Source organism: Coregonus lavaretus, assembly GCF_964263955.1.
Source record: "Coregonus lavaretus genome assembly, chromosome: 13".
NCBI lineage: Eukaryota > Metazoa > Chordata > Actinopteri > Salmoniformes > Salmonidae > Coregonus > Coregonus lavaretus.
The window spans coordinates 32,872,372-32,886,785 of NC_140000.1; the positions used below are offsets into that span (position 1 = coordinate 32,872,372).

A 14,414-nucleotide genomic window follows, 5' to 3' on the forward strand; every position below is an offset into this window, starting at 1 on the left:
GCGTAGTGCCTAAGGGAAGTACCAAAACACCTTGATATTGGGGAGGTGCATGCAAGCAGATGAGAAAATTGTAAATGTAAACCAGGGGAAAAGTGCACTACCCTCCCCTGTGCCCATTAAAAAAAACACACAACCCCCCCCCCCCCCCCCCCCCCCCCCCCCCCCCCCCCCCCCCCCCCCCAGTAAATGTCATACTGTCCCTAAGACAATACGGGCAGATGAACAACTTACTCGATTCAACTTATTATGGGCTTTATTCATACAGTACCATACCTCTTTATTCCGAAAACAAAGACATCTTTCTCACACTTCCTCACTGCTGGAGGCTGGTGGAGTTACGGAATTACTTTTGTCTTATTTTTTGGTCAAAGTAAAACAAGATGTTTTGAAAATGTCATAATACAGTGGCAACACAGCTTAGGTTCTCCTACATACAGTATGTTGAGTATATGCACTGTATGATAACAGTGGTCAGACACATTCATTGAACTGTTAAACAGTCTTAAATCCTGAGCTTGAATAGAAAACACACGCTCAAGAAAGAGTAAGATGGGTCCACAGTTCACACAACAGGTTTCAACTGAAATGTCCTTGGATGGGTCCATTGGCTTTGTATGAAGTAGATGGGTTATGGTAAGTAGTAAGTAAGTGCAGCTAGTTAGAGTGACAATAGCCCTATAGTGCATTAGTAAAAGAGGGAGCCGTTTCACTCCGTAGAGAGCTCCAGCATTGCGATCTTCTGTTCTGCACCAGTTTGACTAGAGCAGCCCTTTATTCAACCAGTCATCTGAGCAGGGTTGGGGTCAATTCCATGTTAATTCAGGATATATTATTCCAATCAATATATATTATTCTCAATGCTTTTCAATTAGCAGAAATTGTCATCAGAATTTCAGTTGACTTCCTGAATTGACTGAATTGAAATGGAATTTACACCCACCCTGCAGCTGATGGAACATCAGTCTATCATCACAGGGTAGCTGGATAGGAATATGGAACCTCCTCAATGTCCTCTTGAGGACCCTCCTTTTTCCATTCAGGGCCACGTTCTTTTCAGTTCATAGGTAGTGTCAAGTCCTCAGGATGGGCAGTGACGCCTGCACTTGAAGTGGTTAGGTTGGGATCCTGACACTGGGGAAGATGTGGGTAATCTTATATGGGTGGCAATTGTGTGTGTGTTTAGTGTAGATATTGTGTGTATGCATTTAAAGGAAGAGTGGGGCTGTTGTAAAGGAGTAGACCTTTGGTTCTATTATTTTGTGTTACATAATTGTATGTATGTCCTTATGAGCTGTTTGCATGTTTGCATGATGTATCTATGTAGACATTTACTGTAGTCTCTATTAGTGTGTTAGACAGCCCCTATCCTGTGATGGGGCACTTGAAGAGTCTGTAGGTTGGGGCAGGTGAAGTATGGGGCAGGGAGGAAACACGTTGCTATTCCATTGGAGGCGAATGGTAGAGTTGGTCCATAGAACACTTCCTCCTTCCCCTCCGTGCTCACGTCTAACACCTGGACCACAGGAAGTGAAATATAAATGTCATACACATGAAATAATAAGATAATTTAATAAGATAACATTTGCTATGAACACCCTCTTTCTTTATAATGCATTATAAGGTGTTTTGAATGCACTTATAAACTATGCATAATGATTTATAATGCACAACATATTTTAATAAAACATAACATTTTCAGGTTATATCCTCTTAAATCTGTCACTCACCTGAATACACGCTAGGGGCTCATTGGTCCAAATAGAATATCCACCAACAACATAGATTCGGTCATCATGGACTGCCACGCCAGACTCGTTCTGACCTGCGGAGGAGAGAGAGGAGATAGCGAAAACAACGATTCACTGTGCCAAAGAGAGGCCATATGATTCAATGTCACCTGAGACATAGCGTGCATTCAGAAAGTTCTGAAAATAACTCTGTCTCCTCTCATGACTTCACCTTGAACTTATTTGACAACTTCACAGGGATTCAAGGTCGGGAGGGGTGGATAGTCACAAGGGAAAAAGGAGAGGAGGACAGTGATCTTATCTAGTATGTGTGCATGCGTACGTGTGTGTCTGCCTGCCTGTGTGTGCACGTGCATGCGTATGCATGAGCGTGTGTATGTGCAGCCCACCCACCCGTGAGTAGGCTGAAGGTGCAGCGGGTCCACTGGTCCATGTCTATGTCATAGGAGTCGATGTGGCGGACCAGGATGCGGTCGTTGTTGTAGTCCAGGTCATTACCTCCCAGCACATACAGCTGCCTTCTCACCACGGCCATGACATGGTACACTCGCCTCTGCAGCATGGGACTGCGGGCCAGCCACTGGTTCTGTCAGAGAGAGAAAGGTGGAGAGATGGGGAAAGAGAGAGAGGGGTGAGTGGAGAGGGTGGGAATGGAGGAGAGAGGGGTGGGGTGAGAGAGGGAGAGAAAGAGGTGGTGGGGAGCAAAAAGGATGGTGAGAAGATGTTGAATAGATGGATTAATATTTTAGCATATCCCTGCTTGGGTAATTGATGTATGTTCAGTGCTGGATAAATAATGTGTCACCAGGGCTATGACTTTTCCTAGTGATTTCTCCCCATTCCTAATAATATACTTCACCCTCTCCATTTTACATGGAGTATCCGACTGTGCACATTTGACTAAGTGTGTATATGGTTGTTTTGTATGTGTGTGTGGGGGAAAGGGGGGTGAGCGTACGTGACCATGTTTGTGTGCGTATGTGAGCTAGTGTATGTGTGTGTGCGCGATTGTGTATGTGTGCATGCGTTCGCATGTGTGTGTGTGCGTATGTCTGGTGGGAGTTGACGGGTGGCCATCTGTTGAGGGTAGTGTGGGTGGGGGGTGGTGTTCCTGGCAGGTGAATGTAGCTCCACGGTGAATACAAATGAGACTTTCTCTGTCTCCTGCTCGCTTACTCTCTCTCTCTCTTGCTCTCCCTCCCTGCCTCACTCTTGCTCTCTTTCTCTCCCTATTGCTCTCCCCCTTGCGCGCGGGCTCTCTGTCTCACACGCACACAAACATACACAAACACACATCCTCCTATTGCAGTAAACAAGCGTATTACCCAGCTATCACATAAACAGAAACTGTTCTGAATCCATGGTTCTTAAATGTTTTGATGACATTTGTCTTACTGTCTTTTCTCTTATTTCTCTGTACTACCTGTTCTTCAGTTACCTGTTCTGGGTCGTACACCATCAGTCTATTCTGGTACTGAGCTGTGTTTGTGACTCCACCTGTAACAGAGAAGAGTATTACACACAGGTGGCGTGCATGTGTGTGTGTGTGTATATGTACAGTATGTGTGTGTGTTCAGTCTGTTATGCACTATTCTCCATCTGGGTGTGTGTGTACCTGAGACCCAGAGCAGGTCGTCAGCCACACAGCCGGCGTGGCAGGACAGCGAGCGGTCAAAGGACTGGACGAAGGTCCACTTGTTCCTCCTGGGACAGTAGCGTTCCACGGTGGGCAGCACCTGTCTCAGTTCATTCCTCCCCCCCACCGCGTACAGGTACTGGCCCAGAGCCCCCAGGACAAAGTGTTCCCTGCACGCCTTCATGGAGGCTATCTCTGTCCAGCGGTTCCCCCGGGGGTCGTACCGACAGGCGGTCCTCACCGCACACATCCTCCCCGTGGAATGCTCCACCTCGCCGCCCGCCACAAACAGGAAGTGACCCATGACGGCCACACAGTGGTGGCTGCGCCCGGCGGGCATGGGCGCCAGCTCGCTCCAGTTGGAGCACCCGGCCACGCGCACGTTCTCCTGGGCGGCCGGGTTGAAGTAGCGCAGCTCCCGTACGCGGCTCACCTCGCGCTTGCGCCCGCCGGCGATGTAGAGGGTGAGAGACTGGAAGCGGGGCTTGGTGTGGGCGGTCTGGTGGAGGGGTTGGGCGTAGGTGGCACGGTGGTACTCTATAGCCTCGTCCACTAGGGTGGCGGCGGTGGCACTGGACTGGACCAGCGGGTGGCACTGTGCAACGTGGTGCAGGGCGGCCACATCCATAAGGCCGTAACGAACATGCTGTATCAGGTCCTCTGTGTACTGGTACCGACAGTCATGCTCTAACCAGCACACTACCAGCTAGAGAGGAGAGGGGAAGAGGAAGACAGAGTGAAGCGATTCATACTTATTAGTATTCTAAATGCCTACAGAGCAGTGTTGCAAGATCAAGACGAGTGTGTTACTGTATACATTAACACACTTATACAAACGCACACACACACACAATAGTGTGTTGTGTGCAAGCATCATGAATATCCACCGGTACATTCCTTTGTTGAGGACCAGGAGAGGAGAGAAGCAGAGAGGGGATTTAATTGAACTTGAGAGCAATCGGAGGCTGTTTAGCTGCGGCAGCAGTGTGTGAATGTGGGTGAGATGGCTGAAGATCACTGATACCATTATCAGGGAAACAAAGTGGCTTTTAACACAATCAGTACAGAGACAGGGAACTTATTATAGCACTGCAAGATTACTGAGCTGGAGCGGTTCACTGTCAGCACCTCCTCCTGACTCGCAGGCACACTGCATACACACTGAAATTATATTCAAACATTACACTGGCTCGTATATGCATTCAAACCATATTCTGTACAAACAGCACACCAAAACACCATTTACATAGACACAGACATATTCACACATCAATCACACATGCACTGTATATATTGTCCTGCTACTGTCAATGCCTCTCCTTTTTCTCTTCCTTCTTAAATACATCCTCATATTATGCCAACACAACAGTATTTACACCCCCCCCCCTTCCACTCTCTGCTTTGTCCTCTTCTCGGTCTTGCTATCTACACCCCTCTCCCCCTTTCTCTCTCTTTCCCTCGCTCTCCCTCCTCCTCCTCCTCCCACCTCTGAAGTGGCGGAGGGGTGTGTGCGCTCCGGTAGGCTGACTGTGAAGGTCACGCTGGATCAGAGAACTTCCTTGGGGCAGAGAATAAATCAACATCCCCTTCCTCCCCTCCTCCCCAAAGAGAGAGACAGAACGGGAGAGGGAGAGAGAGAGAGCAGCCAGAGAAAGGCAAACTGCAAAGAGGGGGAAAAAAACAAAGACCCAAGAAAATGTGATTTCCAGAGCGTGAGACTCGGAGAGAAGTCGGTGTGACGATGATTGACAGGCAAACTATATCGGCTGGGTATTGGCGCCCGCACGTTTTTTCGGGCGGATGCCCAAATTAACCTTCTCGGCAGAGTGAAGGAGGCCCAAAGCAGCCTAATCAGGGTCTGATTATGGCGGCATCGCCTGGCTAAAGGGTCAGGGTAATTGTGCCATCAGAGGCCTGATTGTTTTCAATCAGTCGGGCGGCCGGAGTGACAGCTGGGGGATTGGGGCCCTGATGAAGCCGCGGTGGGCCTAATCAGAGAGGGTGGGAGAGAGAAGAGGGGGAGAGAGGGGCCTGATTGGTGCAAATGAATAGTCAAAACGCACAGCCCCCCCCCCCCCTCCACACTTCACCCATCCCTCATACATATATACACACAGATACATATGCCTTCCTTTCCTATTCACTCCGATACATAAATATAAATAGTGCATTTTGGTGCAGGCAATGAAAATTGATGTTTTATGACACATTGTGTGTTGTAGTATATCAAAGTCTGTGTGGGTCTGGCTGTATGGAAGATCTGCATTTTATGGTGTGCATATACAGTTGGGAAAAAAAGTATTTAGTCAGCCACCAATTGTGCAAGTTCTCCCACTTAAAAAGATGAGAGAGGCCTGTAATTTTCATCATAGGTACACGTCAACTAAGACAGACAAAATGAGAAAAAAAAATCCAGAAAATCACATTGTAGGATTTTTAATGAATTTATTTGCAAATTATGGTGGAAGTATTTGGTCAATAACAAAAGTTTCTCAATACTTTGTTATATACCCTGTGTTGGCAATGACACAGGCCAAACGTTTTCTGTAAGTCTTCACAAGGTTTTCACACACTGTTGCTGGTATTTTTGGCCCATTCCTCCATGCAGATCTCCTCTAGAGCAGTGATGTTTTGGGGCTGTCGCTGGGCAACACAGACTTTCAACTCCCTCCAAAGATTTTCTATGGGGTTGAGATCTGGAGACTGGCTAGGCCACTCCAGGACCTTGAAATGCTTCTTACGAAGCCACTCCTTCGTTGCCCGGGCGGTGTGTTTGGGATCATTGTCATGCTGAAAGACCCAGCCACGTTTCATCTTCAATGCCCTTGCTGATGGAAGGAGGTTTTCACTCAAAATCTCACAATACATGGCCCCATTCATTCTTTCCTTTACACGGATCAGTCGTCCTGGTCCCTTTGCAGAAAAACAGCCCCAAAGCATGATGTTTCCACCCCCATGCTTCACAGTAGGTATGGTGTTCTTTGGATGCAACTCAGCATTCTTTGTCCTCCAAACACGACGAGTTGAGTTTTTACCAAAAAGTTATATTTTGGTTTCATCTGACCATATGACATTCTCCCAATCCTCTTCTGGGTCATCCAAATGCACTCTAGCAAACTTCAGACGGGCCTGGACATGTACTGGCTTAAGCAGGGGGACACGTCTGGCACTGCAGGATTTGAGTCCCTGGCGGCGTAGTGTGTTACTGATGGTAGGCTTTGTTACTTTGGTCCCAGCTCTCTGCAGGTCATTCACTAGGTCCCCCCGTGTGGTTCTGGGATTTTTGCTCACCGTTCTTGTGATCATTTTGACCCCACGGGGTGAGATCTTGCGTGGAGCCCCAGATCGAGGGAGATTACCAGTGGTCTTGTATGTCTTCCATTTCCTAATAATTGCTCCCACAGTTGATTTCTTCAAACCAAGCTGCTTACTTACCTATTGCAGATTCAGTCTTCCCAGCCTGGTGCAGGTCTACAATTTTGTTTCTGGTGTCCTTTGACAGCTCTTTGGTCTTGGCCATAGTGGAGTTTGGAGTGTGACTGTTTGAGGTTGTGGACAGGTGTCTTTTATACTGATAACAAGTTCAAACAGGTGCCATTAATACAGGTAACGAGTGGAGGACAGAGGATCCTCTTAAAGCAGAAGTTACAGGTCTGTGAGAGCCAGAAACCTTGCTTGTTTGTAGGTGACCAAATACTTATTTTCCACCATAATTTGCAAATAAATTCATTAAAAATCCTACAATGTGATTTTCTCAACAAAAAAAATCTCAATTTGTCTGTCATAGTTGACGTGTACCTATGATGAAAATTACAGGCCTCTCTCATCTTTTTAAGTGGGAGAACTTGCACAATTGGTGGCTGACTAAATACTTTTTTTCCCCACTGTATACAGTGTGTGTGGTGTGTGTGTGCGTGCGTACGTGCATGTGTCTGTATATGTGCATGCATTTGCGAACATGTGTTTGTTGCTTCCATTGTGTGTGTTTGACTGTGAGGAGCCAGTGCAGTGTACCTGCCAGATCTCCTCCTCGTTGAGGGAGGTGAGGTGGTCGCTCTTCAGCACCTCCCTGAGGAGGCGGTAGGGGAGCAGCAGCACCTCCTCCTGGCGGCTCTGCTGCAGCTCACACAGGTGTTCTACCAGGAAGCTGACCACAGCCTCCTCCAGAGCAGGAAGGTGGAACAGATCAGCCACACGGTAAAGGTCCAGGTAATTAACACTGTTCAGCTCCTGTTGTGGACACATTGGCATAGGGTAAAGACTCATAAGGTAAATACATTTACATTTGAGTCATTTAGTAGCGGAGTTTCTCAACTCCACGACGACTGTGGGCGCACTGAACCTCCGACTACATTGAGTAACTGTCAGTCGATACTTGTAAAAAATATATATTCTTCAACCTATGTTTCTCCTGTGTAAAGGCGTGCCTTTCTTTGCTGAAATCCATACTTTTTAATAAAACTTTATTCAAATACAACCACCGACTGTTAACCTCGTATTAACTGATATTCGTCGCAACCCAACTCCACCGAGATGTACATGTCGTGGAGTTGAGAAACCCAGCTTGTCATTTAGCAGATGCTCTTATCCAGAGCAACTTACAATTAGTGCATTCGTCTTAGGATAACTAGGTGAGACAACCACATATCACAGCCATGGGACTGTGATCTTCCCACAATAAAGTAGCAGGAGGGGGGTACCGTGGGATTTATTTAAGATACTCTTTGAGGAGGAAGGGTTTCAAAACATTTCAGAAGATGGTCAGGGACTCCGCTGTCCTGACGTTAGGGGGAAGTTTGTTCCACTATTGGGGTGCCAGGACAGAGAAGAGCTTTGAGCAGGAGCTGAGCAGGAACTGACCCCCTGTAGGGGTGGGAGGGCCAAGAGACCAGAGGTGGCAGAACGGAGTGCTCGGTTGGGGTGTAGGGTTTGAGTTAATACATACAGTAACACACATAAACACACTGACATACAGTTAAATATCACTCACATGCACGCACGCACGCACACACACACACTCTGGGTCCTACACTTTCTTTCGGGTGTTTTTGAACTGCAGTTTATATATCACTGAATCTAATGAGATGAGACCACATTGTTATTCAAGCAGATCTCAGAGTATGAGAGTATGAGAATGAGTGAGTGAGAGAGAGAGTGAAAGAGAGAGAGAGAGAACAGGAGAGGAGGCAAGAGAATAGAAAACAGAGATTGAGAGTGGAATAAGTCTGCCATCTGCTGGCAGTAAGCAGAGTGATGTACAATATACTGCATGGCTCTGTAAGTATTCAGCTCAAACACTCACCCACACAAACATTCACACACAAAATAATCTGTACAATACCACCTTTCATACAGACAAAACACTTATCTAGAAAGCTAGTGAATATATATATTTTATGTTAACCTGGGCCTTTTCTCTGCATCTTCAGCTGTGATCTAACTGCTATCTAATTGTATAGCAGTTAGATCACAGACAAAGGAGATGACTGTGGACTACAGGAAAAGAAGGACCGAGCACACCCCCATTCTCATCGACGGGGCTGTAGTGGAGCAGGTTGAGAGCTTCAAGTTCCTTGGTGTCCACATCATCAACAAACTATTATGGTCCAAACACACCAAGCCAGTCGTGAAGAGGGCACGACAAAGCCTATTCCCCCTCAGGAGACTGAAAAGATTTGGCATGGGTCCTCAGATCCTCAAAAAGTTCTACAGCTGCACCATCGAGAGCATCCTGACTGGTTGCATCACTGCCTGGTATGGCAACAGTCATAGACTGTTCTCTCTGCTACCGCAAGGTAAGCGGTAACGGAGCACCAAGTCTAAGTCCAAAAGGCTTCTTAACAGCTTCTACCTCCAAGCCATAAGATTCCTGAAAAGCTAATCAAATGGTTACCTGGACTATTTGCATTGTCCCCCCCACCCCCTCTTTTACGCTGCTGCTACTCTCTGTTTATTATCTATGCATAGTCACTTTAACTATACCTAAATGGACATATTACCTCAATTACCTCGACTAACCGGTGCCCCCGCACATTGACTCTGTACCGGTACCCCCCTGTATATAGCCTCGCTACTGTTCTTTTTACTGTTATTTTACTGATTTATTTTTTACTTATCTATTGTTTACTTAACACTTATTTTTCTTAAAACTGCATTGTTGGTTAAGGGCTTGTAAGTAAGCATGTCACTGTAAGGTTTACACCTGTTGTATTTGGCGCATGTGACAAATAACATTTTATTTTATTTACAGTGAGCAGGAAGTTTGTCTGTAGGGACAGTGCAGTGAAATCAATGGTGTGCAACATAGTGTCCATTTCTTTCTCTACCAGTAGATGGTGTATGAGAGCACTGTTTACCATAACGTGATGTAACGGTTTGCCAATTGCCATGCTAATGTATCTCTCTGGTGGTGACAGGGGGGTTTAATGTGTGGTCTTGTGTGGTTCGGAAGAACCTTGAACATATGGAAAGTAGACCCTTGATATACACAAGAAATTGCAGTGTGTGCGAGTGTCTGTGTGTGTGAGTGAGTGAGTGAGTGAGTGAGTGAGTGAGTGAGTGAGTGAGTGTGTGTGTATTTGACTGTACTGTATATGACTGTATGTGTGAGTATGTAATATATGTGAGTGTGTGTGTGTGTCTATGTCTGTCTTGACTCCTCACCTGGACGAGGTAGTGTGAGCAGAGACTGAGCAGCTCCAGCAGCTGAAGGTGACTTCCTGCCGACAGAACATCCTGAATCACCCCTGGCTCCAGCATTATCTGAGGAGAGGACCTGGGTGAGACCACTTCCTGTCCACCTCACACACTGCTCACCTCCCCAGACAGACAGGTTGCGTCCCAAATGACACCATATTCCCTATATAGTGCCCATTGGGTTCTTGTCAAAAGTAGTGCACTATGTAGGGAATAGGGTGCCATTTGGGACGCATTCAATGACAGAAGCACTCAGGACCAGTGGTCACTTTATATAATGCTGCTGATTCATGTGTGTGGGTGTGTGACTGTGGTCTCAGGCCAGGCGTGGTCTTGTGTGCAATAGCATTTAAACTAATGTGCTTTCACTCTTGTGTTACTGAAAGTACTTGAGAGGCATTATTAATGCTATCTGTTCTTCAGTAGACTACATGTGTTGGTCCGACTTTATATTCAGTGTCTATAAAACATGAATTTAAAGGGTCATTACATTGCAGTTTGAGTGTTATTATACATTGTTATTCACACACAGTTATTCTTCTTACAACTGTGATCCCTGTCACATTTACATGTAATTGCCATGTAAATACATGGTTTTAGCAACATCAAATAAAAAGTAAGACTAATATTTATAATGTGCGTGTGCATGCTGTGTCCTCTCAGTGTAGCCTGTATAGCAACATATAGCAACAGCATGTCTGCTAACCCTATGGCCCCTGACATGTGTCTGGTGTGTTTCAGCAACTAGCTGTGTGGTTGTTTACTGAAATAAGCATATTGCTCACGTCTCATCATCTCAACAGACAGAAATGGACTGGCAGCCGGCTGCTGACCTATATCAACACAACTCCCTCTGCTCATTTCCACTGTGGAAATGCAATTAGGAATAATTATGAGCTAGCCAGCCTCTCACTGCTGGGCCACAGGGCATAGATCTCCTGACTCCTCACCGCAGAAAGAGAGAGGGAGAGAAAGATGGGGGGAAGAGAGATAGGCGAGAGAAAGAAAGAGAGAAGAGAGAGAGAGAGAGAGAGAGAGGAGAGAGATAGGGGGGGGGGGGGGGGGGGATCACTGGCATACCGTAGGGTCAGGCTAGGTTAGATACAGTATCACATCCATGCAAAGGCTATAGCAGGGGTACTCAACCACTATTTGATAAGGTCCAGTCACACAAATGTACTAGATGGTAATGGTCCGGATGGTCATTTATCATCATAGTAACAAACCCCCACATCGCGACTCATGCGACCCCAAACTGCTCAAACTGTTCACACCCCTCTTGTTGGCAGAGAGAAAACTTTGCCATTTTAAATCAAATTTCCTGCAATTCTTCACAATTTGTCATGAGGCGGGCAGAAAATGTAGCCGTTTTAAATCACATTTCCTGCAATTCTACATATTTTGCCATGTTTTATGTATGTTCATATGATACCTGAGTGACTCAACAAAATCAATGGGGGGCCCCCTAGGGGTCAAGCATCCGGGCCGTGGTCCGCCAGTTGAGTATTGCTGGGCTATAGCTTTAATCAGTTAACAAAAAGCTGAAAACTGTCAATCTTAGTTAGTTTAAGCCTGGATATTTGTGAGATACGTTTGTGTGTACAGTTCAGTACAGTACAGTACAGTACCTGTGTGTGACTTGAGGACATGTGTGGGGTGGCTAGCTGTAGATGAAGGTGCTACTGTAGACTCACCTGTCCTGTGTAGGCAAAGTCTAGTGCATGTTTCAGTCCCACACTGGTAACTCCCTGAAGCGCCACCTCATCCGCCTCACTCTCCACCATGCACAGACTGAACATGGCCTGAGAACACACACAGAGAGAGTGAGATGGAGAGAGAGAAAGAGAGAGGGAGAGAGAGAGACACACCTCTGAGACATGGGCACAGCAAACCTGAGCTATAAATAGGCTACAGCACAGCTGAATTATAAAAACAACTGCATATCAAATCAAATCAAATTTGTCACATGCGCCGTATACAACAGGTGTAGAACTTACAGTGAAATGCTTACTTACAAGCCCTTAACCAACATGCAGTTTTAAGAAAAATAAGTGTTAAAGTATTTACTAAAATAAACTGAAGTAAAAAATAAAAAAGAAGACATTATTAAAGAGCAACAATAAAATAACAGTAGCAAGGCAATATACAGGGGGTACCGGTACAGAGTCGATGTGCGGGGGCACCGGTTAGTCGAGGTAACAGTGAGTAGCAGCAACGTAAAAGAGGGGGTGGGGAAGACGACGACAATGCAAATAGTCCGGGTAGCCATTTCATTAGCTGTTCAGGAGTCTTATGGCTTGGGGGTAGAAGCTGTTAAGAAGCCTTTTGGACCTAGACTTGGCGCTCCGGTACTGCTTGCCATGCGGTAGCAGAGAGAACAGTCTATGACTAGGTTGGCTGGAGTCTTTGACAATTTTATAGAGGTCCTGGATGGCAGGAAGCTTGACCCCAGTGATGTACTGGGCCGTACGCTCTACCTTCTGTAGTGTCTTGCGGTTGGAGGCTGAGCAGTTGCCGTACCAGGCGGTGATGCAACGAGTCAGGATGCTCTCGATAGTGCAGCTGTAGAACCTTTTGAGGCTCTGAAGACCCATGCCAAATCTTTTCAGTCTCCTGAGGGGTGAATAGGCTTTGTCGTGCCCTCTTCACGACTGTCTTGGTGTGTTTGGACCATGATAATTTGTTGGTGATGTGGACACCAAGGAACTTGAAGCTCTCAACCTGCTCCACTACAGCCCTGTTGATGAGAATGGGGGTGTGCTCTGTCCTCCTTTTCCTGTAGTCCACAATAATCTCCTTTGTGTTGATCACGTTGAGGGAGAGGTTGTTATCCTGGCACCACACAGCCAGGTCTCTGACCTCCTACCTATAGGCTGTCTCACCGTTGTCGGTGATCAGGCATACCACTGTTGTGTCGTCTGCAAACTTAATGATGATGTTGGAGTCGTGCTTGGCCATGTAGTCATGGGTGAACAGGGAGTACAGGAGGGGACTGAGAACGCACCCCTGAGGGGCCACAGTGTTGAGGATCAGCGTGGCAGATGTGTTGTTGCCTACCCTTACCATCTAGGGGCGGCCTGTCAGGAAGTCCAGGATCCAGTTGCAGAGGGAGGTGTTTAGTCCCAGGGTCCTTAGCTTAGTGATGAGCTTTGAGGGCACTATGGTGTTGAACGCTGAGCTGTAGTCAATGAATAGCATTCTCATGTAGGTGTTCCTTTTGTCCAGGTGTGAAAGGGCAGTGTGGAGTGCAATAGAGATTGCATCATCTGTGGATCTGTTGGAGCGGTATGCAAATTGGAGTGGGTCTAGGGTTTCTGGGATAATGGTGTTGATGTGAGCCATGACCAGCCTTTCAAAGCACTTCATAGCTACAGACCTGAGTGCTACAGGTTAGTAGTCCAGTATGAGGTGAGTAATCGCTGTCCTGATATCTAGAAGCTATTTTCGGTCAGAGACGGTGGCAGAAACATTATGTACAAAATAAGTTAGAAATAACGCGAAAAAACACACACAATAGCACAATTGGTTAGGAGCCCGTAAAACGGCAGCCATCCCCTCCGGCGCTATTGTATATGTCCTCATAGATGCAGGAAGTAGGGGTGCTGAAGCACCCCCTGAAAAAATATTAATAATAAATAACAAAAATAGTGCACTGGGCCTTTACTAGTCCGGTATTAGTGGACCGATATAGCTGTCAGTTGCGCGGGCAAAAAATGTATACTTTATTGCCCATTGTCTTAGAGAGAACAGAAGTTCATATTTTTGCTTGATCAGCACACACAAACGAACAGACAGACAGACAGAGACACACACCCCCAAGGGTTTGAAAGCACAAAGATTACCATGTGCTTTCACACAGAAACTACACTCCAGTTGCAGGTTCATTCTTCTAGGGCCTATCCATAGAGTTCATTGGACAAACAGATCACATAGAGATCATGTGTCTCTTTGACACCCATTTTCCAAGCTATATTTATCACTATCCGACACAGAGACTGGTTACTTCCTGGTCCTGATATTTTTCTGGGACACACTCCATTAATGCACGCACGTGCACACAAACACAGAGACAAAGTGAAATCAAAGCCCCAGAGAGAGAGCAGCTGCCTGGCCCTGAGCCTGCTGTGCTGTGCCTGATGCCGGGTGCTCAACAATCAAAGCAATTGATTGGTGTCACAGTATGAGATGATGGCAGAGCCATTGATCAGGGATGGAGGAACAGGGGAAGTGGCAGGGTGATGGATTAGTCATGTCTTTAATACACAACTAAAATAATCAACGTCTCCTAAATCACACTAGTTGGGTACCAATCTGTTTGCGCCTTCATGCCACAC

General features: G+C 46.4%; 1 protein-coding gene across 1 annotated transcript in view; it reads right to left on the reverse strand.

Moving 5' to 3' along the window:
• Positions 1-237: 237 nt before the first annotated feature.
• LOC311139115 (kelch-like protein 32) overlaps positions 238-14,414 on the reverse strand; it is a 63,403-nt gene continuing 49,226 nt past the window's right edge. The window contains exons 4-11 of the mRNA XM_084174005.1: positions 11,775-11,882; positions 10,048-10,146; positions 7,399-7,614; positions 3,364-4,090; positions 3,187-3,245; positions 2,142-2,334; positions 1,728-1,822; positions 238-1,513 (exon numbers count right to left, since the gene is read on the reverse strand). Coding sequence (XP_084030131.1) covers positions 1,352-1,513; positions 1,728-1,822; positions 2,142-2,334; positions 3,187-3,245; positions 3,364-4,090; positions 7,399-7,614; positions 10,048-10,146; positions 11,775-11,882 — 1,659 coding nt within the window. The 3' untranslated portion in view covers positions 238-1,351. The remainder of the gene's footprint in view (positions 1,514-1,727; positions 1,823-2,141; positions 2,335-3,186; positions 3,246-3,363; positions 4,091-7,398; positions 7,615-10,047; positions 10,147-11,774; positions 11,883-14,414) is intronic.